At 35.2% G+C, this 24,755-nt stretch overlaps 2 protein-coding genes and 1 pseudogene across 2 annotated transcripts; all 3 read right to left on the bottom strand.

The window, feature by feature from the left end:
- Window positions 1-8,663: 8,663 nt before the first annotated feature.
- On the bottom strand, window positions 8,664-10,410 carry LOC120348517 (prolyl 4-hydroxylase subunit alpha-1-like). The gene has a single exon (XM_039418662.2). The coding sequence runs from the start codon at window positions 10,363-10,365 to the stop codon at window positions 8,953-8,955; it is 1,413 nt and encodes a 470-aa protein (XP_039274596.1). The 5' UTR covers window positions 10,366-10,410; the 3' UTR covers window positions 8,664-8,952.
- Window positions 10,411-12,489: 2,079 nt separating this feature from the next.
- On the bottom strand, window positions 12,490-14,356 carry LOC120341239 (prolyl 4-hydroxylase subunit alpha-1-like; annotated as a pseudogene).
- Window positions 14,357-20,421: 6,065 nt separating this feature from the next.
- Window positions 20,422-22,875, bottom strand: LOC120348430 (uncharacterized). Its single transcript, XM_039418544.2, has 4 exons — window positions 22,678-22,875; window positions 21,437-21,553; window positions 20,641-20,736; window positions 20,422-20,556 (listed from the first exon to the last, which is right to left on the bottom strand). The coding sequence occupies exons 1-4, from the start codon at window positions 22,724-22,726 to the stop codon at window positions 20,471-20,473; spliced, it is 348 nt and encodes a 115-aa protein (XP_039274478.2). The 5' UTR covers window positions 22,727-22,875; the 3' UTR covers window positions 20,422-20,470.
- Window positions 22,876-24,755: the final 1,880 nt, after the last annotated feature.

The following is a 24,755-nucleotide window of genomic DNA, read 5'->3' as shown; positions in this document are numbered from 1 at the left end:
TTTATCACAAGTTGTCCCATCGTCAATAGACTGTTAGGCAGCAAAATACTGTAAAAATCACACTAATAGTTCCAAGTTCACTTATTCTGAAGATACCAACAGACAACAAGCAATAACAAACGCATTTCCTGACTAATTTATGCACCATATGTCACTGATAAGATTTTTAATGTTTATCGGCTACAATCCGTGTCAAGATATTGTCAAATATATTCCCCGGGGGAGAAATTTTAAAAGTTGTACAACACAAATTCATAAATAATTATTTTCTAACGATTTAAAAAGTGATTGTCGTTAAATATATATATTCATTGAACTCGTAACAAACCGTTTACTCAAAACAAATCGTTTATTTAAAGTTTTTTATGATTTTAGCAAGTCAGTATGTCAAATTTAGTCAAAAAAATATAAAATTTAGCACATAGTTTCAATATATTTTAATATTTTCCAATATAATCTATTAACCTTATCTCATTTTTAACCGAATTTTACAAAATTTTGAAAACCAAAAGCATCAAATATAGGCTAGAAAAAGGATTACCACTTTTCGCATTTATGTAAGCTGCCTGAACCTTTGTAAGCTAATTTACTGCTCTTTCTGTCGTATTTAGTGTTGGAACTTTTCGCCCAACACAATACCGACGCAGTTGTCCACGGAGGCGCCTTACTAAGCTGGACAGCGGTCCCATGAGGACTATCGAGTTTGTCGAATAAGTTCCGCCAACGACGAAAGAATGGACATGTGACTAATTCAGTTACGGAAATTAGGTTTTCTTCAAACCATGCCAGATCTTATCAAAAAAGAAGATAGCGTTTTGGAAAGTACCTCTACAATATACTTTTTTATATATTTTTTGTCTCGCTGTATATTTGTAACGTATTAAATTAACATCGAATCTCACATGGGGGGACATATATATCTAACAAGAAACTAATTTTTTCTTCAGTTCATGCATGATCGTACAGAATTTAATCATCTTATTTTTAAGTAAAGAGTCTCATCAATTTTTGATGACCAGGAGACGTCCAAGGTGCTTGTGGTAAAACAGACTTTCTGCCTAACTTCAACAACAATTTATTCTTATACTGTCGTTGTCTTGAACTACAATGTCAATGTAAACGTATATTGAAGAAAAATCTATTTTACAAACGTGGGCCACAAAAGCATCGCTATATGTGTTATTAATGCTTCTGTCTTTCAAGTTTGTTTGTGAACCATGCTCGGTTGAGAATAATGTGGCAATCGTGATTAGAGAACGAATTGAATCAACATTTGCTTAATAGTTTTTGTACTCGTGTGTTTTACATCGTTTATTAGAAAAACTATTTGAAAAAAAAACTCAATTGACGTCCCAGTGAATACTACGGCTTCTGTTTGCGCCTTTGGCAATACAAATATTTCAGATGATATCATTTTTAGAACCAATTTCCTCAACACAATGTTTTTTTACAGTTATATGCCATCTGTGCAGTGTCTTTTTTGGAGCGATATCTGGAGCATTTCATAGAAGAGAAAATAATAATGAAAGTGAAAAAGAACACAAAAAATTTCATTATACTTACTTTTAAGTATTGGGGTGAGGCTGATGTCGAACGAAGTCATAATAACATCTTGCAACATTCCGTGAATTGCTCTGTGGCGTTTGCTGTGATGATGACCTTGGTGATGATTGTGACTTCCGCGAGATGGCGCTAGTTCGCGCAGTCCACAACAAAGACGATCCAAAAACCGTACATCACGAGCATCAGGAGATGATAAATGAAAATGTGCCATTCCAAAAATCAATACTTGTTTAATACTAATATGCTGACACAAAGTAGATGAAAAATATATAGCATAAGCTTATAATAATAAATGGTTAAATTGCAATGCAACGTAAGAATGTTAGAGCGAAATGTATTTCCTATTCTCTTTCTACGTTTCCCGTGTTGCTTAATCCTATTCGACCAGAGTCTAAATGAAAACTGAACAGAATTAGTCAGAAGTTCAAAACGACAGAATCTTTTGTTTCTTTATGCAGGTTTTGCTGATTATTTATGGGTTGTTACTTCGTCATTACCATTTTGAAGCATTTTATTTATTTTTTTGTTCTCGTAAGAACAATACAGGGAAAAGTTGCATCTATTTTTTTGGAAGAAGAAATTTTTTGATTAAAACCGAACAGCTATGGTTGATTGCAGTTACAATAGAACCTGTTTGTCGCGAATAACAGAGGTAACCAAAGCTCATTTTCATTCCCAATTTTTTTTCATGTAATGATCACATATCATAGCACTAGGTAACGATAATCATCCGGATTTATGGAGCAATATCGTACTATAGATGGTCTTGTTTGGACAATACCCGATGTCATTTTTTAATCCAAGTGCCCTAACTTAGGCTATAAGCAATTTGATTTTCTTTTTTAGGCTTGAGTTTCCTATTCTGTCACAGCTACTCAAAATCCCACCGCGCAAACTACAAACTTGAAATCATGATGCGCTTTAATTATAGCCCTTTCGAATGTACCCATTTAACTAGATAACTCTCCTAAATAACTCCTCACAACTACACCTATCTTAGGTGTAACAATCATTAGTTACAGGTAAGAGATCACTTAAAGCCTTCTGTATTGGAAAATATCTCATGCAGTTTAAACAGTAATAAGAGTATACACTACAATTTACTAAGCCCCGACCACCTGGCGATTCTTTATGTTGACCTAAGAAAATCGAAATTCATTTCAATTATATCTTAATTCTTCAATCCAGGACATGGTCCGCTTCGTTACTTTTTAAAAGAATCGCGTGTACCTTTTGGCTCATATTCAATACAGACATATTATTTTCGCGTAGACTATAGGTGCACGCACGAGTTGTCTTGAAGCAAAACAATGTAAGATTAAAAACGTGTAATTCTTTAACAATTTGAAAAATGGGTATTCATAGGTTTGAGCATGGGAAATATCTACTTTTCATATTTTAAAATATTCATTATGTTTCCATGCTTGTTAAGTCTGAAAATCTGTAATGTTGTACTACAGGAAGACTTCATATGTAACTTGACGAGAATTCGGATTTTTTCCACTGGCCAGATTTGGCAAAATGATTGAATAATGGATCGAAATTGAACTTGGAAATAATACACACGCTCAATTCCTATGAAACATCCTGAATTATTCATTTCGACGATTTTGATATATAGGTTATTTTGAGCAGACTTATTTTTCCAAAATTTTGAAACCGGAAATAAATCCTTCGTGTGAATATATCACTACAAACAATCGAAGTTTAAAAATCGTGAAACCGAACAAAAAACATGACAAAACTATGACGGTCGGCAAAAAACTGTCAGTAACTTTGTTTATGGATCGATTTTCATTATATAAAATGATCTGCGCGTTTTTATGAAGACTTGTGCTGACAGTTACATTACATGTTCGAGGCATGCATTTGGATTATAGCTAACAGTGTTAGCCTATACGTTACGTCTGTTAGTTTCTCGAAACGCATTGTTGTACTACATTCGGAAAATAATCAAATATATAAATTTGGAAAATATAGATATGATATATATAATATTCAAAAAATCTAACTTCAAGTTCCATTTTATATATGTGTACAAAATAGTATATCTTGATATCAGATTTTCATTTTGATGCTTTCTCGTGTTTCGATCAAGTAACTAATGGAATAAAGAAATGCGATAAAGTTTGAAGTAGGAGAAAGGATCTGGAATAAGGAAATCGATAAATGATTGAGTACTTCACTAGATTATTGAAGTTAATATGGTTCAGTTCTAGGTTAGCGAGGCGACCAGATCTGAAAAATACAAACATGACTCAACGAATTTGGTTTCAACATATCATTGACAATGAAGTGCCACTTGGACTACTTTTATTAATATTGTAAACATCATTCAATAACAGAAAATGATCAATTTTAAATCGATTAGTTTTTATTCAGTAAAATAGTTTATTAGTAATTAAAGTTGTGAAGTAGCAATAGCATATTACAATTAGATCTTAACAACGATTAATATACCCTCGAACTCGTTTCTAATTGAAAATGCAAGTACTTACTGTTCATATTAGAGGCTATGCACACCTGTTCGGATGATTATTGATATGGCTGGCGTTTAAAAACAGATTTGCATACATGTCTTAATCGCATCTGCTTTATCGAAACTGCAAAAACTATAGGGGGCTAAATATAAAATAAACATTACGTTGCGTCAATATTCTTAACATCAGACTTGTATTTGGAGTAAATAAACGCCTTTTCTTTCAAAGCTGCTTTTCTTTCATTTCAACTTGATACTGTTGCCAACTCCCACGCGACCTTAGTGTCCTTGACTGATATTTAAATTTTACCTTAGTTTGGGTGGAAGATCTTTCTGGTACATAACTTTATCTTAGTACTAAGTTGAAAGTGGTATACCTTTCAAAACTTGAATCATAACAACTCCAAAATGCAATCCGGGACACGGAAACCAACCTCAAAATTTGGAGCCAAGCCAAAGACATATACATCCCAATCCATTAAATAATGTTTATTATCTTTGTCAGCTTACGTGATCTGTTATACATAATCGATGATTTGGGACTGTGGGCTATGGAGAACATTTCTTCATCAATTTTAAAATAGTGTCCCCGGCGCTAACATGAACTCAACTCACACTGCCTTCCTTGACTTACATCTCTGCCTCGTCTGCTATCAGGAGAGAGTTCTCAGTTATGAATAGGTGCCATTGGCTTGCTTTTAAACGAGTCGATACCGATATATGTTACCGAATTACGTGTACATGCACTACTTGCGCTTCAAATGATGTAAGTGACTATTCTTATAAAATATCGTATTTATGCGTGTAGGACGGAAATCATTGAACTTCGGAATAAATTCAAAAATTCTCTCTCTTCGTTTCATGCCATTTAAAAACCTTTTCTTTTAACTCCTGGAAACCTATTGCTTTGGCTACTATCAGTTAAATTCATTCTATATTCACCGCCTAAGTGTATATTTAACCTAGAGACCCATCAAAAGTGGTAAACTTATGGAGTTTGGAACGTAAATTAGACTGCTAATCGAGCCTGCAATTAATAAAAATTCAAACTAGTTTTCCCGATCTTTTTACACAGTTAAGATGACTTGAAAGGCTCAGGTATTTCCCAAGTGTATCGTTCCATTCGTCTCCGTAAGTTTTTATCGCTGTGTGTTATTGAATTATGCTTAGAACATGTATGGACCGCGGACTTTACAATATAATACGCATTATTGATCCAATTAACGTTAATTTTAAGGAGAATTATGAATGATTAGCGTCCTTGATATAGTACTTTCAGGTGCACATTATTTTATAATTAAAGATAATAAATGAAATTGATTACATTACGAAGAAAACGTCATGATGACTGAAATTGTTTTTATTGTTTTTTTTAACCATAGCGAGTTAATTTGATTTGTTCATCCTAGTCCGCAAATTGAGTTAAATAGGTATTGACAATCGCAAGGCGGAAAGATTATAGATCTAACAGCATCTCTAAACTTGACCTATGTTCGAAACGTGAATGTTAATTTCCAGTATTACACATACTACCTAGACTAGACTGATGTGTCAAACTTTTTTTTATTTGGTTCAACGTAGCTAAACCATCAAATTAGATACAATCTAACTTTTAAATAAACGTGGCTTCCTATTACATTCAAATATCATTTTAAAACAGGACAATCGCTTTATTACCCTAACTATTTTCTCTGTTTCAAATCCTGGCGAATTTACACAACGAAATCATCGCCATTTAATCGGGGTTTATCATATAAAATCGAATATTTAGATCACAAAGAAATCACTTCGATTTTCTGACCGAAAATCATCGCACATTGAAATATTGATTGTATCTAACAAAATCAACTATATTGTACATCATTGTTTGTTCTAAATGAATTGCTATATTAAAACAACGTGACTGAAGTTACGCATCAATGCTCTGCGCTTGGTATGGAGTAATTTACCAGTGTCAAGTACATCTATAATTAAATTTCAATACGAAACAATAACTTCACTTTAATCTGTATCGAAACATTTCTAATCTGAAACTTCACATCATTTATCGTTCTGAAATTTATTCTAGAAAAACGTAATAATGCTGTTTTTTTCGTCAGATGACACACATTTGAACAGCCATTACCACTGCAAAGTGCTTTTCCACGTCCGTACGTTTAATTTTCGATCGATCGAGATCCATCTATACGTTCTTTGACAAGAAACTGCTACAGGTTTCACCGACGAGATATTTCTACCGATATTATAACGTCTAAACTTTCGCGACTCACATTACTGTCAAACAGTTCACTGCTCTCGATATAATGTAGGCTTCTAGTGCCACGTGAACAATTGGTTCCAATACCTTAGTAATTCGCGAAAATGCCCATTGACATTAACGAGTTAGACCCCCATTTATTTATTGCCTCTACAAAACAGGCAAACTGCAATTTTGCGGTAGAGTCGTTCCCCCAAAAAACTCCGGCGCATGTTCACTAAACCACGTAAGTCCTTCTATTTGGTCAGACAACAATTTTTGCATATGGTTTTTTTTTAATCCCCGCCTGGCTCCGTCATCCAAACAATACGTAACTGCGATCTCACAATCACATTGAAGAGCTTGCCAATATATAGCTACGATCGCCCGAAATGACTAACGATAACGAAGTCACAAACGCAAGCGATCTTACTCATATCGGGATCGTTACGACGAGAAAACGAGAGAAATAGCTTGCTCGATTTCGGGTGATCCTCTGCGCGTCTTAGATGACAGTTAGTATAGTTTGGAAAGCCTCATTACGTTACTTTGACGTCGTAGTGACGTAATTTTTGAATGACGTAGTCAGGTGGGGGTTACTAATACCATATGCAAAAATGGTTGAGCCACGCTAACTAGAAGTACAAGTACTTACGTCGTGTTGTGACCATGGCCCTATACTCCTGTTATAATGTCCCGGCCATGGCTATTTAACTGGCAGGAGTGGCAGCCTTAACTCCAAGTTCTCAGCTACAGCCTTCTACTCACGTTACAGCAAAACTACTACAAAAATTACTCTACGTGTGCTTCCTCCAATTTCGGATTCGAAATTACATGTTGACTCACACAGCTGTTTCTACGTCAAAGCACTGGAAATACAAATGTAAACAAAACATCATCACGTGACATCGATATAATTAGCGATTCTGCCTGCACTTTTTTAAACGTAGTTCAACAACCCAGAACGCGAATGCTACACAAACCTATATAACGAAGCGCGACTCAAGAGGCAGATCGTCATCAGATCAAGTTTGAAGATGCATTCATCGGGATAGAGACAAGCTTCGAAAAACAAAATTTACCATTAAAATGGATCTACGTCATATGGATAACATCATACCGAGCGACTCAGAAACTTGACTCCTGATTCGTATATGTAACAACATTTCAGGTTGGCAAATGGAATATAACTTGTTCGTTTTTTTCATTCGGCGGTCAATTTTTCTTAGTAGGTTTGATCTAAAAAAGCTTAAGAATCCTCATTTAAGCGAAAAGTGAAGATATCACTGAGCTGCAAGCAAACATGGGTAAGGATAAGCCAGAAGCCAACCCAAGATTTACTGCTACTGTGGTTCCGCCAGTAAATATCGGTTCAGGCTGCATAAAACATAGACAGTTGTAAGAAAACTTCATGAATCCAAAACCGCAGTGTAAGACACCACGTAATTGAATAGATAGATCAGAATAAATTGTTAACTAAGAATATCGGTTGAAAATTTTCTGTGTGGAACGAGGTGAAATATATAATGGTCTTTCTTTATATTTTAATTTTGACAACGCTATCTCATAAATGCCTAACATTATTCCCATATTCGCATTCTCCAAGTTGTATCAGAAATTAGGAATTACTACTTAAAATTGCATAAATCTATCTGCAATAAATTTGGCAACTATCTGAGTAATTTTAATTTTACAAATAGATAATCAATTTTTAGTTTAAGGAAACACTTTTATAGTAGTTCTTGCTTGCTTCAGTTTCCATGTCCTTAATTTCCTGAACAAATAAACCCATCTGGAGGGATCAAATAATAATATTTTCTTTGCGATATTTTATTTGTCTAAACAATAAAGAACTCGGCTATTTAGCTGTCAAAATGATTTATAGCCGCCTACAAGGAAGTTGATACATGTTAAAATATTGCTTATTATGCATATTGAACATACTGCATTTTAATAGTGACAATTCGTTAGACACAGCATTGTTCAATTTACGTAGGCGAACTTGTTGGAACTTAACAAAATCGCCAAGAATGCTAAAAGACCCAATGACTGTAAGCACAGAAACGTGGCTTGTTTGAAAACTATTCATGATTAAGTCTCATGCACGAAGTTAGCCGTAGTTTGGAAAAAAAATTCCGGTTTAGCCTATGCAAACAATTGTTGACATGGCCCGAAATTCTCCAAAAATCTATCATTTCAGTTTTTTGCGCGTTTCTCTCGCAGTCATGCCTAGCAAAATGTGTAATACTTCGGTTAGCAACCAGGTGCCATCTAGGCATCTAACGGGGAAACCATTGAAAGGACGACAACCAGATAGAGGTGTGGTGAAACATACTGAAAACAGCAGTATTTTATTTTCAGTAAAATTTTTAAATCTAGTGTAAATAACTGATCATTTTTTTATTAATAAAAAAACATTCAAATTATGCAGCTTCAAAATGTTCACATATCATTAAACTTTTCTGTTATTCGAGATAGTTTTTCATAGCATAAAAGTCCTGTTTGAAATGGCAGTAATGGCTCGACAGAATTAATCTTCAACTCATATAATTATCAATTTTTTGGGAAGTCCATATTTCCCAGCACTTTCTAAATTTCAAAAATCTTTTTCGCTAATCAACAATGGTTGATCACATTCTGATGATCAACCCCGCAACATGAAAACCATCAAATTTTAATGCAATCTTCCGATATACTCTGTCGTTTTACATACTTCATTCCTTGTCTCTCTTATCCATTTATTAGCTACCCACTTGTCTCCAAGTAGAACAGGGCAACTTCCATGGGTTGTTCTATTATCTGGATGGCCAGACGGGAGGAGATTGTTCCAGAAAACAGCACTTCTTTTAACCGGGTGGACTCTAATTCCTGGATAAAGAAAAGCGGTTGCTCCTCCCTTTGCAACATCCGATAAATAGAACATAAATGTAGCTTTGCGATTCCTTGATTTGAGTTCTCTTTCAGCAGAGTAATCCAAGTAATCTGTGTGTGGATCATAATGTCCTCCAATACCATAGTTTGCAACTTGAAGCTGTTCAGCTGATTTTGAAACTTGTAACCCAGTGATTGCTGAGACCAATACGTCGAGGTATTCAAGAATGGTGTTGTTCCTTTTTGATAACCAACAGTGGTGAGCTACTCGATGACTGTCAACATCAATTTTTGTTTCAAGAGCCATCGTCTTAGCAGATGCTAATTGGTGCATAGAGAGAGATTTGAGAAGTTCAATGTTTTCTTCTGAAATTATGTCGTAAAATTGAACAACATCAGGTGATATCGAGTGAATTTCCATACGTACTGGCTGCAGAATCAACCAGGGATGTTTATAATTGTCCCACATCTGACAATATAGATTTTCTCGTTGGCGTTTGTGTGACTGCATTGTTCCTTGTCCAGCACAAATTTTTTTGAACTCTTCCTTTTCCGATATTGTTTCAACTAAACTTTCTAAGACTTCCTTAGTGATATCCTCTGCGGTTTCACCAGATTCAAGACGCCGCAAAGATACATGGACCCAATCTCGGCAAAGACTCTCCCATGTTCTTTCGCAAGATTTTAAAGCAAGATATCCACATGCTTCAAATCTTAAACGTTTACCTGCACGATTTCCTGAAATATACCCCTCAGAAATATCAGTTGCATTCAAATTGTATGATTTTTGTAAAAGTAGCAAGGAAAGTGAAACAGCTTCCATGTCCGAAACACTTGGAAAATTGCGGATCGTCTGTAACGCTTCCAAATGGAATACTTCATCAATGAAAGGAATTAATTTTCTATCGAATTCTGGCCAAGATTTTTGGTAATCAATGATTAGGGTTCGTTGAGAATTTTTGTCGTTCCATTTTAACATTTCTTCTCTAGATTCACGCAAGAGTTGTAACTTCTTTTGTACCTCATGTATTCTTTCTTTTCCTTCCCATATTTTTGTTTCCAGCTTCATTAGTAATTTGTTCTCCAATGCAGTCAAGTTATTCATTTCACCAATAGTACTGTACCAAGTAAACGGAGCATCATTTTTAGCACGTGTTAGTGTGGATAGTGAAACTATAAACACCAAGCACTGAATATTGTTTCTCATTTTTGACATACCAGTAAAGTTTTGTAACCACAAAGATCTGAAAAAATTAAAACGTTAATATTTTACAAACTATACCAAAGAAGAAACAAATATTGCATGTTTTCACGAACAGGAACTCTTTACAAATTGAACAATAGTCACAAAAATCGCTTGACAAATCGTGGTCGGTTACATCAAGGTGCAAAGTCTTTTTGTGTAGCTTAAATTAAACAAATCTTGAGTTCGAATCGTATTATCGTGGAATATACATTTTTTGACTCCGACCAAGGTTCGGAATCCGATACTGGCGAAATTATCTCAGACACAGACTCCATAACCACAGGCAAGTCTACTATTTCAGAATACTATATATATTAGTCATATATAGTATAGTTAACAACCCTTAATTCCATATCTGAACTATACAAAACCGCTCTACGTTTCCAAAATTGTTAATACAATGAGTTTATATAGTCGATGTATAATTAAATCTGATCATCTTATTTATATTCAATAAATTTAAAAAGCAATGCTTATATCAGAAAGCACGAATATCTTTTTTATACTGAACCTTCGAACACAAGCATTGATCTGATCTGCATCTGCTATCTACACTTCACCATAAATGTTTGTTGAATCATACTAATTAAGCGCAGCATCGACTCGTGAAATGCGTTCGCTTAAAATTATCATAACTATAGCATATGGATGAACACAATTGAGAAATGTACACCCGTTTAGAAAGGTCGGGCTTCCGCTAGAAATCAACAGTCTGTTCGTTCAAGCGTTGTGTGAAAGCAGTCTATGTGTATATACATCGTGTCATATTCGTGTCTTTATTTAATTGGTTATTGTTTGACAGAAAAGATGCGGCAATTGTAATATGAGCATACCTATGTCTGTGTTATCCGTATACTGCAAGACAATAGGTTGAATACTTTAATGAAATGAAATAAATGTGATAATCAAATTTTATCTTGGGTTTTCTCGTGTTTTTTCATGAAAGCATTCAAGTGCTCTCCTTTACTGCAATCTAAAGCGGGATTGTATAACTCATTCATTCCAATCATTATGCCATTTTTAAACCGAATGACAAATAGCGCTGCCAGTGCTTCAAATCGCAATATGCCCGGGTATGAAAAAAGGGAACAACTGAAAATGTATTCTTGCTAATTTAGGCAAAATGAAATCACTGAACTGCAATCGAACATGGGTAAGCGTAAGCTAGGAGCCACCCCACGATTTAGGCAGTGGTGGGATTCAGCCGGTTCGCACCGGTTCTTTAGAACCGTCTCACGGAATTTTATGAGATCAGCGAACCGGATAGCATTACTGGTTACTGCCAATGTTCTGTTTGTAACAGAACCGGTGGAAAAAATGACTTTTGTGAAGAAACCGGCTGACAAAAAATTTGAATCCCACCACTGGATTTAGGCTACTGTTGTCATGGGTCCGGTAAAATTCTGGATGGAACGAGATGTATCTTTTAAATATATACAAGGTGTATATATAATATTCTTTTCTTTGTACATTAATTTTGGCAGCGCTATCCTATTAATTCCCAGCATTATCCCTACTAAATTTGTTTAATCTAATTAGTGTCCGAGTTGCATCAGAGGTTAGGAATAACAACTTAAAATTGCGTAAATCTATCTGCAATAAAACTGGCAATTGTCTAAATAATTTTATTTGAACGAACAAATGTTTAGTATAAGAAAACACTTTTCTATCGGTTCTTGCTTGCTTCAGTTTTCATGATCACAACCAGGTGACATCTAGGTATCTAACGGGGAAACCATTGGAAGGGCGAAGAACAGAAAAAAAGTTGATGAAGCGTACTGAAAACAGCAGTACTGTACTTTATTTTCAGTAGAGAAATCAATTCTAGAAGTAACTGGGCATTTGTTTTTAAATATACATTGAAAATATGCAGCTTTAAAGTGTCCAAATAGGACCTCCTGAAGTATGCGCACCAAGATGGCGCACAACCTGAATTCAGGTTGTGTACCAGGTTAGGGTTCAGGTTATGCGACATCTTGGTGCGCATACTTCAGGAGTACCTCCAAATATTATTCAACTTTCTGTGATTCAAGGTAGTTTTCACAGTATCTAAATGCATTAAATAATATCTTTTTTTCAATTTTTTTTTATACATTCAGCAATGATTGATAATCATCATCCAATGAATGATGAAGTTTTAATGCAATCTTCCGATATACTCTGTCATTTTACATACTTCATTCCTTGTCTCTCTTATCCATTTATTGGCTACCCACTTGTCTCCAAGTATACAGGGCAACTTCCATGGGTTGTTCTATTATCTGGCTGGCCAGAAGGCAGGAGATTATTCCAGAAAACGGCACTTCTTTTAATCGGGTGGACTGCAATTCCTGGGTAAAAAAGGCGGTTGCCCCTCCCTGTGCAACATTTGATAAATAGAACATAAATGTAGCTTTGCGATTGCTTGATTTGAGTTCTCCTTCAGCAGAGTAATCCAAGTAATCTGTGTGTGGTTCATGATGTCCTCTAATGCAATAGTTTGCAACTTGAAGTTGCTCAGCTGATTTTGAAACTTAAAACCCAGTGATTGCTGAAACCAATACGTCGAGATATTCAAGAACAGTGTTGTTCGTTTTCGATAACCAACAGTGGTGAGCTACTCGGGGACTCTCAACATCAATTTTTGTTTCACGAGCCATCGTTTTAGCAGATGCTAATTGGTGCATAGAAAGATATTTGAGAAGCTCAATGTTTTCTTCTGAAATTATGTCGTAAAATTGAACAACGTCAGGTGATATCGAGTGAATTTCCATACGCACTGGCTGCAGAATCAACCAGGGATGTTTATAATTGTCCCACATCTGACAATATGGATTTTTTTGTTTGCGTTGCATTGTACCTTGTCCAGCCCAATTTTTTTTGAACTCTTCCTTGGCTGATATCATTTAAACTAACCTTTCTAAGACTTTCCTAGTGATATCCTCTGCGGTTTCTCCAGATTCAAGACGCTGCAAAGATACATGGACCCAATCTAGGCAAAGACTTACCCATGTCTTAGCGCAAGATTTCAAAGTAAGATATCAGTTGCATTCAGGTTGTATGATTTTTGTAAAAGTAGCAAGGAAAGTAAAACAGCTTTCATGTCCGAATCATTTGGAAAATAATGGATCGTCTGTAAAACTTCCAAATGAAATACGTCATCAATGAAAGAAATTAATTTTCGATCAAATTCTGGCCAAGATTTTTGGTAATCAATGATTAGCGTTTGTTGAAAATTTTTGTCGTTCAATTTTAACATTTCTTCTCTAGATTCACGCAAGAGTTGTAGCTTATTTTGTAACTCATGTACTCTTTTTCTTTTCCTTCCGATATTTTTATTTCCAGCTCCATTAGTAATTTGTTCTCTGATGCAGTCAAGTTATTCATTTCACCAATAGTACTGTACCAAGTGAACGGGGCATTCTTTTTAGCACACGTGAGTGCAGACAGTTAAACTATAAACACCCAGCGCAATTAGCAATTAGCAGCAAATTAACAATAGTCACAAAAATCACGTGCTATTTGTCAAGCCGTGGTAGGCTACTTCTAGTTCTACGTACAAACCCTTTTGTGTGGCTTTAATTAAACAAGTCTTGAGTTCTAATCGTATTGGTATCTGATAGAGATGTCTCGTATACAATTCAAGTTGCAGTAATGTTTTTGTGCTTCGCGTAATTGTTGTAATAGTGTACAAATATGGGGTCATGTTCACAACACGAAGTAAGAACTTCTGGATGAAAAGGTACATCCATTCCTAACCCTCACGTGACTACGTAATTAAGAATTTACGTCACCGCGACTTTATAGTGACGTAATAATGCCCTCCAAACTATACTAACCGTCATCCAAGACGCGCGGAAGATCACTCGAAATCGAGCAAGCTATTTCTCTCGTTTTTGCGTGGTAGCAAGCCCGATATGAGAGAGATGCAGATGTCATTTGGGACGATCGTGGCTATATTTTGGCATTAATGTGATTGTGAGGTCGTAGTGGCGTCATCTTTGGAGGACAGAGCCAGGTGGGGGTTAGGAAACATATGCAAAAAATGGTTGTGTAACGCCAAATAGAAGTACTTATGTCGTTTAGTCAACATGCGCTCAAATATGTAGGGGTGACAGACTTCACCACCACAGGCATGGTAAATAGCTTACAGTTCTACAATTTCAAAATACTATATTAGCCGCATATAGTTAACAACCATCAGTTCCATATTCGATAACAACCACAAAATCTCTCTATGTTTTAACAATTGTCAACACGAAAAGTTAGGTTTATAGTTAATGGATAGTTAAATCTGATCATCTTTTTTATATTTACTAAAATTCAGCCTTTTCCGTGGGATATATTTTTCCGTCCCATTCCCATTCCATCGCAATTATGCCTGTCCCATCTCATGGATTCCCATTGAAATAAAATTCAATGAAAATTGTTAAGTTTAGGTTTAGCGTCTAAATAGGACTATAGGCATGTAAAACAACGAAATGTACGAACTTTATATTCATAACTATTATACATATGTCCATCAGCCCTCTTCAGGAGTTTCCCCTCTCTTTATAACTAACAACAGAGCTATGCTCAATATGGACACGAAGTCCATGACGAAATGTTTTACCATCATTTCCCCGAAAATCATACCGTTTTCTGAAAACGGGTTTCATGTCCCATGGGAAATACGAATGTGTGCTGCCCCATCCCATCCCATGGGACGTTTCCCATGGACAAGCCTGCTAAAATTGAAAGACAATGCTTATATCAGAAAGCCCGAATCTCTTTTTTGTACTAACCATTCGAACACAAGCACTGGTATTATCTGTAGGCTATATGCTACACTTTACCATAAATATTTTTAATTCACACTAATTAAGCGCAGCATGGACTCATTAAATGCTTTTGCTTTTAATTAGCGTATCATAACTAGCATATGGATGAATAAAATTGATAAATGTACATCCGTTCAGAGAAAAACAAACTTCCGATAGAAATCAACAGTCTGTTGGTTCAAGAGTTGTGTGAAAGCATTTTATTCCAATTTTCTTTATTTTAGTTCTACCACGAGTTCGGGGACTAGCCAAGTGACTCTCGTGGTATTTGTACCTTAAATTATGGCCCAACCCTGACCTGGTACACATACTACGTTCCGGTGTCCGCCATCCTGATTCACATACTTACTACTTTTTTCACATACCTTTATTCGATTGGTAGTTGTGTGGCAGAAATGCGGCAATTGTAATATGAGTATACCTATATGTCTGTGTTACCCGTTTATTGCCAGACAATATGTTGAATAGTTTAACGAAATGGAATAAATGTGATAATCAAATTTTATCTTGGATTTCCTTATGTTATTTCATCAAAGCATTCAAGTGCTCTCAGTAGCGCAATTTGAAAGATTTGTACAATTCATCAATTCCAATCATTATGACATTATACACCAATTGACAATTAGCGCTGCCAGCTCCTCAAATCACAATGTGCTCGGGTATAAAACAAGAGACAAGTAAAAATGTATTCATGTTAATAAATATGACTCATGGGTCGTATTGACAGCAGTTCAGTATACGTCTTGGAGTGGGTGATTTTCATTAGGCATATTATAAAAGTTAATTTTGAAGTATTAAGACTTAGTGTAGTACACGCGCCTCAGTTTCGAAGTGTTTTCATATAAAAATACATGAGCACGGCCCACCTGAACATCAAATCACATAAACGTTCAAGTAAAATTATTTAAAATTAATTCTAGATGAATGTCCTCATATTTCCAACAAATAAAATATACCAGTTCTGTTACCAAATCCATCCTTTTTATTTCCAAATAAATCATTTTTAGTTCTAAAAAATGCCAGATTTCTACTCTCTTCTGTCTTTCGAAGGTTTTAGAGTGGAACAAATTTTATATTTTACAATTGCATTATAAAAATTCACAACTTCTACGTAAACGTAAGAACCGCATCAAATTGGACAATGAGATACAATGAAATCGTGCGCCATTGGTCGACCCGTAGCCAGCAGGTCGAGTATATTATGCTCTTTTATTACTTATATATAAAACAATTCTGAATAAACCATAGTGAAAAGCGACCTAATGAAACTTCAGCATCTCATATACAAGCGAATATAAAGGCAATTTAGCTGATATTGTATGTGTGGTTTCAGAACTGCACATCGTTTACACTAATCTGGTTTTGATATAGCAGGGTGTTTATAAAATGCCCTTTTCAGTAAAGTTACTGATAATAATTTTAAAACAAAATCATTGACTCTTAAATTTTTTATTCATAACTATTTTATCAAGATTCGATTATCCGTAGTAATGTCTCTTTACAATAAGTGTGAGTGTCTATTCAATTTTTGGGCATGACTTTTTATAAACAAATGAAGAATTATATTGAATCTCAAGACTATAAAATTTACAAATTTCATTATAGTTGATAATCGGATTAATTGTCCTGCGCTAAACTGGAACATTGTTATATACATGTAGTAGATAACGTTTCTTGAGTAATCCTAAATACAAAATTAAGCTTGTTGTGATAATGTCGTGGGTGCATTTTCTCTTCCATTTTCATTGTATTCCCGTTTTGGGACTGACGTCAAGAATGCTAATGAGATGTAGTTATATACCTACATATCATACAATTTTGGAAGGCATGTACCATGTATGTGAAAGCGAGTCGAAAATAACACCAAACCATGTAAATAACTGTTCTGATTTACTGTAAAATTCCGGATGTTGACTAAGTAATCCATACTGCAATTTTTGTTATTTCGAACCAATAAAGTTGGAAAAAAGTATAATTTTCTACTAAATTTGAAATCCTATTTTTATGACATCACAAAGTTATCAACTCTGTGAGTGACAAGAACATATATAAGACCGATTATCGTCATAATATTTTCACCGCGAAATGTTATGCGGAATGTGCTCAGACACGAAAACTTTCCTGAGATAAACTGTTTTACTACCTTTAACAAATACCGTCATCCCACGTAAATGACTTCCTAGAATTTCCTAAATCTAAGACCTAAAAAACGTCCACAATCGCAATAAACAAACAACGTCAACTCCACCGCCCATATGATTCATTAGCCGTCACGAAAAATGCTTTTAATATCACATCTCGGATTACATTCTTCTGTCAAATAAGCAAATTTGGTCAAAAGTTGAGGTTAGAGTTGCTCTGTATCACGCGATCTTAATTTGTTAAAATAAATTACTCATGTTGGCAGTTTCGCAACGTTGATGTTTTTCGAAGATAATATGGAACGTAATTGTACAGTAAAAAATATAAAAACAGTTGTATTATTCAAGATAGAAAATGCATGCTTATATGGAGCAGGGTGGTCCAAGGTTGCCAGATTGAAGGGCCGCAAAAATTTTTGAGGAGGCCTTGTGGGTCGCAGTTGGGAAAACCTAAAAGTGATCAAAATACTGCAAGTTTATTCAGATTATTGTTATGTTGTATGGGTGGCGTTTTTATTTATTTGAAGGAAGATACATAAAGCACAAACAAAACAATGTATTGTTTCTTGCTTTTGGTTACTTCAGCAAATCAAACGTTTCACTAGATAAAGGTTGCTTGACGCGAGTTTAAGATGCGAAGTTGAGATGAAAAGCACGACTCATCTCATCGCCGGGCCCTGCCCGCACAAGACAATTTATTCTTCTTGCCCAATGTTTGGATCACCCTGATATAGAGTGTCCGTAGGCCATTTTGCTGCGACTAAAAGATAATTCAAACATTTTTGTAATAAATGTGGTATAAATAAATTCTATAATGCCGGGAAATATAACGTTGTAGTGTAATAATATTATATCAACTTACAGCAGTTCTTAAATTCTAACAGTTTATAGTTTTGTACTCTCCTATACTATCGAATTGTCGACTAATATTTGATGGTTATTTTGCTACATGTGCACATACAACATCAATAAAATGACAACCGTTTATATAATAACCATATTGGCAATAGCTGTACCTGTGGTTTTCACTGGAGAGGAGCACCACGACGTGACGCAGTCTGGTGAAATACTAAGTACAAATTATAACAATGATGAATACTTCACTACAAAATGGCGAAGTCGATATAGCAAAGAATCGTTATCCTTGCAGCCAAAGTGGCGAGAAACACATTACACGTCACAATCCGATTATCAAATAAGGGAATACGTCAATACAAAATGGGTAGAAGCAACGTCATGCATGGATGAATACGACGCAACAAAATTCCGGACAAAAATGCATGAATTTTTATCAAAACCGGTACATAAATACACATCAATGTCTCTGGTTTTTCCGCTGGTAATAAAAACAAAGGCGAAAGAAGTGAAAAAATCTGAGCTTAGCGAGGACGAAAACTGTAGATACTCATTCGAATATTATCACCCCCTAAAAGACACTGGCGATGAAAATGGAATGTCGAAAGGCTTCAAAACTCTACAGTATGTTTATACTTACGATACCAACAACACTATGGAAGAATGCAATAAAATGGCAAACTTACTTAAAAATAAGTTATTGAATGATAAGAAAGTTTTTAATTCCGAGTATTGGAGATGCGCGCAATATGAACCCGGTTTAAATGAGAAATCGCCGGTATACGAGGTCTGGTTTCAGGAAAGCGTTGGCAACGAAGAGTACAAAAGTTTATAAACTTGATTCTATTTCACTTAACTTAAAATAACGATACCAACTTGTGGCTTTCTATATGTGTACCATACATCTTGCTTAAGTTGTTACAATTTGTTTTTCATAAAGATTTGTTGTTAAAAGTAAAGTACTATATTCAGAAATGGATTACGCAACAAAGTTGTTATCGCAGTGGTTCAATCTATATTCTGTAATAAAGCACACGTAATATGATTAAATGGAATGTTGTTTGTATAATAAATAGTATTCAAAATCATAATAATGCCCATAGTGGGCGTATCTAGGGTGTGGCAGCCTTGACTCTTTCCATGGGCGCAAAAAGGTCGTAAAGTTTTAATCCTAAAATGTTGCACTGAAATATTTCCAAATTTGAAATAATTGAAACTTGCCGTTTCACTTAAATAATATTCTTAATTCAACAACAGTCGATAGGAATCGTCAGTCAACGAACGATGAGGGCGACGCATTTTTAAACTTTGCCATGCGCGCTAATTTGCATATTTAACTGTTCATACCTATACTGAAAAATACATCGATTCAGTTCGTATATGCCAAATTTACCAAGAAAGTGGAAAAATTAGCAAAATGTTATCTTTTTAAGACAAAATATGAATCAAGCAACTACTATCATTGTTACAGTTTAATGGTCTATTGACTCTATTCTATTGTTTTCAATCCTTCTGTTGCGAAGGATGTAAGTCTACTTTAGTTTAAACGATGATGTTAACCATGTTTTGTTTCGTGGCTGAACAATTAAAATTTCACTGACAACAGGATGCAAACAAACAGTCCTAACTTGCTCTTTCACACATCGTACTTAATTATAAAGAAGTATCGAACCTCTTGAAGTATGCTCACCAAGATGACGCACAACCTGAACATAGTATGTGTGTACCGGTTAGGATTCAGATTGTGCAACATCGTGGTGCGCATACTTCTGGAGCACCGAATAATCAATGGGGACTCTTAGGCCCTGGAACAAGTATAAATTAAAATAATATAGAAACATGGTCGTTGGTAACTTTGAAACGAGCCGTTTAAAAAACTCTCTGATATAAAAATCCTGGAATTTGTAATAATGTTACTCAAATAGTGAATTTTTTCAAAAAGTAATTTAGGGAAGCAATAAAATCAGGGCCGTCTGGGCGAAGTCTCGGATTTCTGACCTCTGGACCATTTGAGAGGGGTCCAGTGCATATCCGATTAGGTAATCATGTAATCTAGCATATAGTAGGTTATTTCAATGCCAATCTTTGTTTCACTTCTCCCTCGGTTAAGTTTAACCCTTTGCCTTCCACGTTCACAATGTCTCTATCTATCAGTCTTGGTAAATTTTTTAAATGTGGAAATCATAATCGGCATTGTAATGTTGGGTTTTGAAACAATTTTAAGCATAGAGAGCAACGTTGAGCATTTATTCATTAACACATAACAGTTTATAGTGACATTTATATAATAAATTTTACAATTATTAGAATAACCGTTAAAACTATATAAATAGTCGACTTCATTTCTTTCGATTCATTGCATCTATCTGCAAAAGAATTGGATGGTGATTGAGCATATATAAAAGACATATAAATGAATAAATCAAATGACATTTTTAACAGAGCCCTACCTCCTTGACAAATACAGGCTTCTCCTGTTGCTCCTTCTGTAGAGCCTCTAGTACAGCCTATAGTACCTCCCACACTACAACTTCTTGTCACTTCGCCTTAAAATAAGTTTCAAAATTTTTAGGGTTTCAGAGTTTAAGATTTCTTTTGAAGATTCACAAAAGTTGTTTCTTGATGAGCCACTGGTATTTAAGATCCACTGTTTCTTAAAAGTTGAAACAGCATCTATTTTTGATTCAGCATCTATTCTACCCAAATAATTACATTCTGGTTGAGTTGAGTTTCAGGTATGATGATTGAACCTGATATTTTTGTCCATAGACATAAACATATTAAGAATAAAAGAGCTAAACACTGAGCCATCTGACCAATCGTGTACCAACCAGCTGCTCCACTTCGGTATCTCTCTAGTCCAGGGCATATTTTGGCAATATTGTCAATAATTAACTCATAAACTCTGTTCCCATAACAAAAACTAATGCCAAGCTTGAAAGTATTAAATTTACTCAAAAATAAGTCCTTTACTTATTAGTGAGTGAGTGTGACATTGCTTCCAGCAAATTCGTCTAAAATGTAAGATTCCACCGACTTTCTAAATTGATGTTAGTCAGCATTATACGACCTGTGGACGTTTTCGTCAATTGATCTGCGTGTTTTGCTGACTATATAAGAATTGCAGATTGAAGAGTACACTAATCCTGATAATGTGACTGTTTCTATGTCGACTGCTTCATAGAATTGCAACAGAAAATAACAGATCAGTTTAATACATGAAATGAGTCTATACCCAATACTAACCGTTTACTGATGATTTTGTGCAAGTTGTAAACACAGAAGAACAATTTAAAATCTTCAAGTCTGTCAGTTGTACAGCATCGTTACACTGGTGGCAAACGTAGCATTCAATCGCATACCCTGTACGAAGAAGTATGTAAAAAACAAACAGATCTTCAAAAAAAATATATTTGACAATTATTTGGACAATTTTCCCTCCGCAATGACATTAAAATTAGGATTTACTGCAGCGGCATTAAATAAGGCGTATTTTTTTATGTTGATTCTAATGAGAAGAAAGTCGAAAAGACGGTTTAGTCATATGACAGACCACCTATATAGATCCGCAATCAATGGCTAACCAATTAATGGGTTTAGATACACGGGCTTGGATGGTGGAGAAAGTTGTGAAGAACAAGCAGCAATACTCTCGAGAACGAGAGCCACCAATCTTACCATTGCAGTGAAATACCAACTATTATTAGTGACAACTACTTTGCATATATTCCCATTTGCCTTTGATACGTCATATGTTGTAATATTTTGAGGGAAATGAACGGGATAACATTTCATGCATAGATGTACAGCTTAAATACCTCACACGCCACGTAGGGTTGATGTTATTTGATTGGCATACGCTGTTATTATTATTTAACAGTTTGAATACAAAATAAATTAGTTCAATTTTGACTTCTGCCTAAATAACTGCATACGCTTGTTGCTGACGGGAGTTTTAGTCGGCTGAGTCACACGAAAGTTCTCACTATACTTTGCTATGAGCACAGTCACGAGCGAAGGCTCATTTATGCCTGCGCAAAATGGAACCGTCATATCAGGATGGTGTGATTAATATTCAATACGATGGAAGATATGAAGTCGCCTTCGTAGAGTCTTTATACTTGCATTGAAAGTTATCACGAGGTTTAACGTTTTATGCACGCGAAACTGTGTATAACTGTATCCGATTTGTCAAACACGTCTTCAAACTCAAGCCGATCCATATTTAAAAAACTTGTCGCGAATTAGCCCACTCGACAATTATGATAGCAATAATATTATGAGTTAGATTTGCTATACTTGAATGAAACATTCAAATGCCAAACACCATTTAGAACATCAAAGCTTACACTGCTTTACTCCCCAACACATTCAACTAAAATAGTAGGTCTTCAAATATAATGAGAAATGACGATGCAGTGTAACAATGATGCTTACCATCACATATCAAATACGGTATCATTATACAGTATATATATGCATCTCACCTGTACCAAATAACATTGCGGTCAAAACAAGAGCCTTGAACAACTTCATTCTCAAAGCTAGACGTAAATTCTAGTTATTTAATGTGAGCTTAGAGTGAACTAAAAAAAATTCAAAGTGACAAAACCATTTGCGAACTTTGGAAACGAAAAACTGAATTCCATATAAAATAAGTTAACTTCCCAGGCTTGCGAGCTGAACCTCTATTCTGTATGAGCATCTATCGCTCATAACTTACGCTACTTAAATGCGTATAAGCTAGTAAAAGCGAAGACTTCCTTCCGCTGTCAGGTTCTATCAGACGCTAGGGCACCATAAAAAAATTCATTAATGACATTTAGCAGGTAGATGGCCGCTAGTCTATCCTATATAAACTTAGCATAGTATCACGGTGAAAATTTGATTCGTGTTTGTTTGGAAAATTAACAACAGCGTTTTCCTTTCCAATACATCTCCATTTCTCTTCGCAAGTCTATGTGTCAGAATAAAAATCAGCGACACCTTGTGACGTGTCCATATATTTGAGCTTAGCTCTCTTGTTGAAGACAAGCATTCATCGACCGACTGCCTGAACATGAACCTGTGAACAACCTAAACAGCACGCATATTTTTGAAGTTTGATGGAGATGCGCCATATAGCGAATATATTTTCTCAGCTACTAATCATCAAATTAAATTGAGGCGGAACTTTTGCATTTCCAATTAAGTTTGAATCTCGACAGTTTCGTGGATTGGCATATTTTGAACAAGTAACCATAGATATAATATATAATAGTCCGATAAATTTTTAACAAAAAATAGGATAGGATGAGTGGATCTACATTTACGTTTAATATTGCACTGACTTCTGACATCATTGGTGTATGGGTCGATCTATCCGTCGATACTTATGCTATATAGGTTTAGGTCCAGACCTGAATATCAAATCCTATTTGTAATCACAATGACAAACGTCCCGTTTGTGTGTGAACAAATCCTTTTTTTTTAAATAAGAACAACAAGCATTCAATATATACTTAAAATTGGTCATATCATATGCCTAGAAAACCTATATCATAGGGTCGTGTGAATTCACGGTATATCGATCTACATTCCTTGCTTGAAAAATTTCAACACATGCTTGAATCGCACATAAAAGCGAGATGTACTGTTTATCCTTAAGTACGTCTTCAACATCATAATAATCGAAAAGAAAAAAACTCATACAGCAAAACGACACGGCATTCTATTGCAGTCGGCAGCATTGAGGTTGTACCGACAAACAACAATACTCGAATAATTTTATCGTTGCTTGCTGAAGATGGAAATGAACATTTCATTTGTTGGTTTGATGTTCTCACTTTGCATTTTTTTAAAAAAACCAACGTACGGCAATGAGGAAAGTGTTCAGGGACACGATTCTGCGTATCAGATAAACTGGGGGAGATTAGACGGTAAATGGTTCCCTGTTCTAAATGCTAACCTAACGATCGACGGTATCGCAGGATGTGTTGTAAACATTGACTATAAATCAACCGAACGTGGAGTATTCTCACATTTGTACGATTACAATATCGAAAAAAGAAGCTTTAAAACGTTTCCTCTACACTCTGATTACATAGGCGGCAACAAATATAGAATTATAAATAGATATCGAAACAAGTTCCAGAGTGACTTAACAAAAGACATCGATACATCGTCATTCGAACAGCAAACAACTGAGGAAAGGGTGGCCGAGGATTTTCCGATGGTGACTTATTCTGCATATACTGATCACAAAAACTACATAATATACACAGTTTATCTTGACGAAGATATTGAAGGATTCTCTAAGGTTGTTTTGGTACAAATGCGCAACCGATATCCGACCGCAGAAGATTTGTTGCGAGTCTTCAACAAAATGATTTCAATAGGGAATGGATGGAGGGCTGTGAAATTGTATTTTTCCAAACGTGTATATGTTGACAACTTTGACAATTATACTGAATTAAAACTCAAAATATGTATATTAGTATGCTATGAGAGTAACACAGGGAATCATTAGTCGCATTCGCAATTGAATAAGGACATTTAGTTGGCATGTGGTTGCGAGTCTCTTCGA

The sequence above is a fragment of the Styela clava genome, chromosome 1 (genome assembly GCF_964204865.1).
Source record: "Styela clava chromosome 1, kaStyClav1.hap1.2, whole genome shotgun sequence".
Taxonomy (NCBI): Eukaryota; Metazoa; Chordata; class Ascidiacea; order Stolidobranchia; family Styelidae; genus Styela; species Styela clava.
This window is presented reverse-complemented; position numbering and strand designations above follow the sequence as displayed.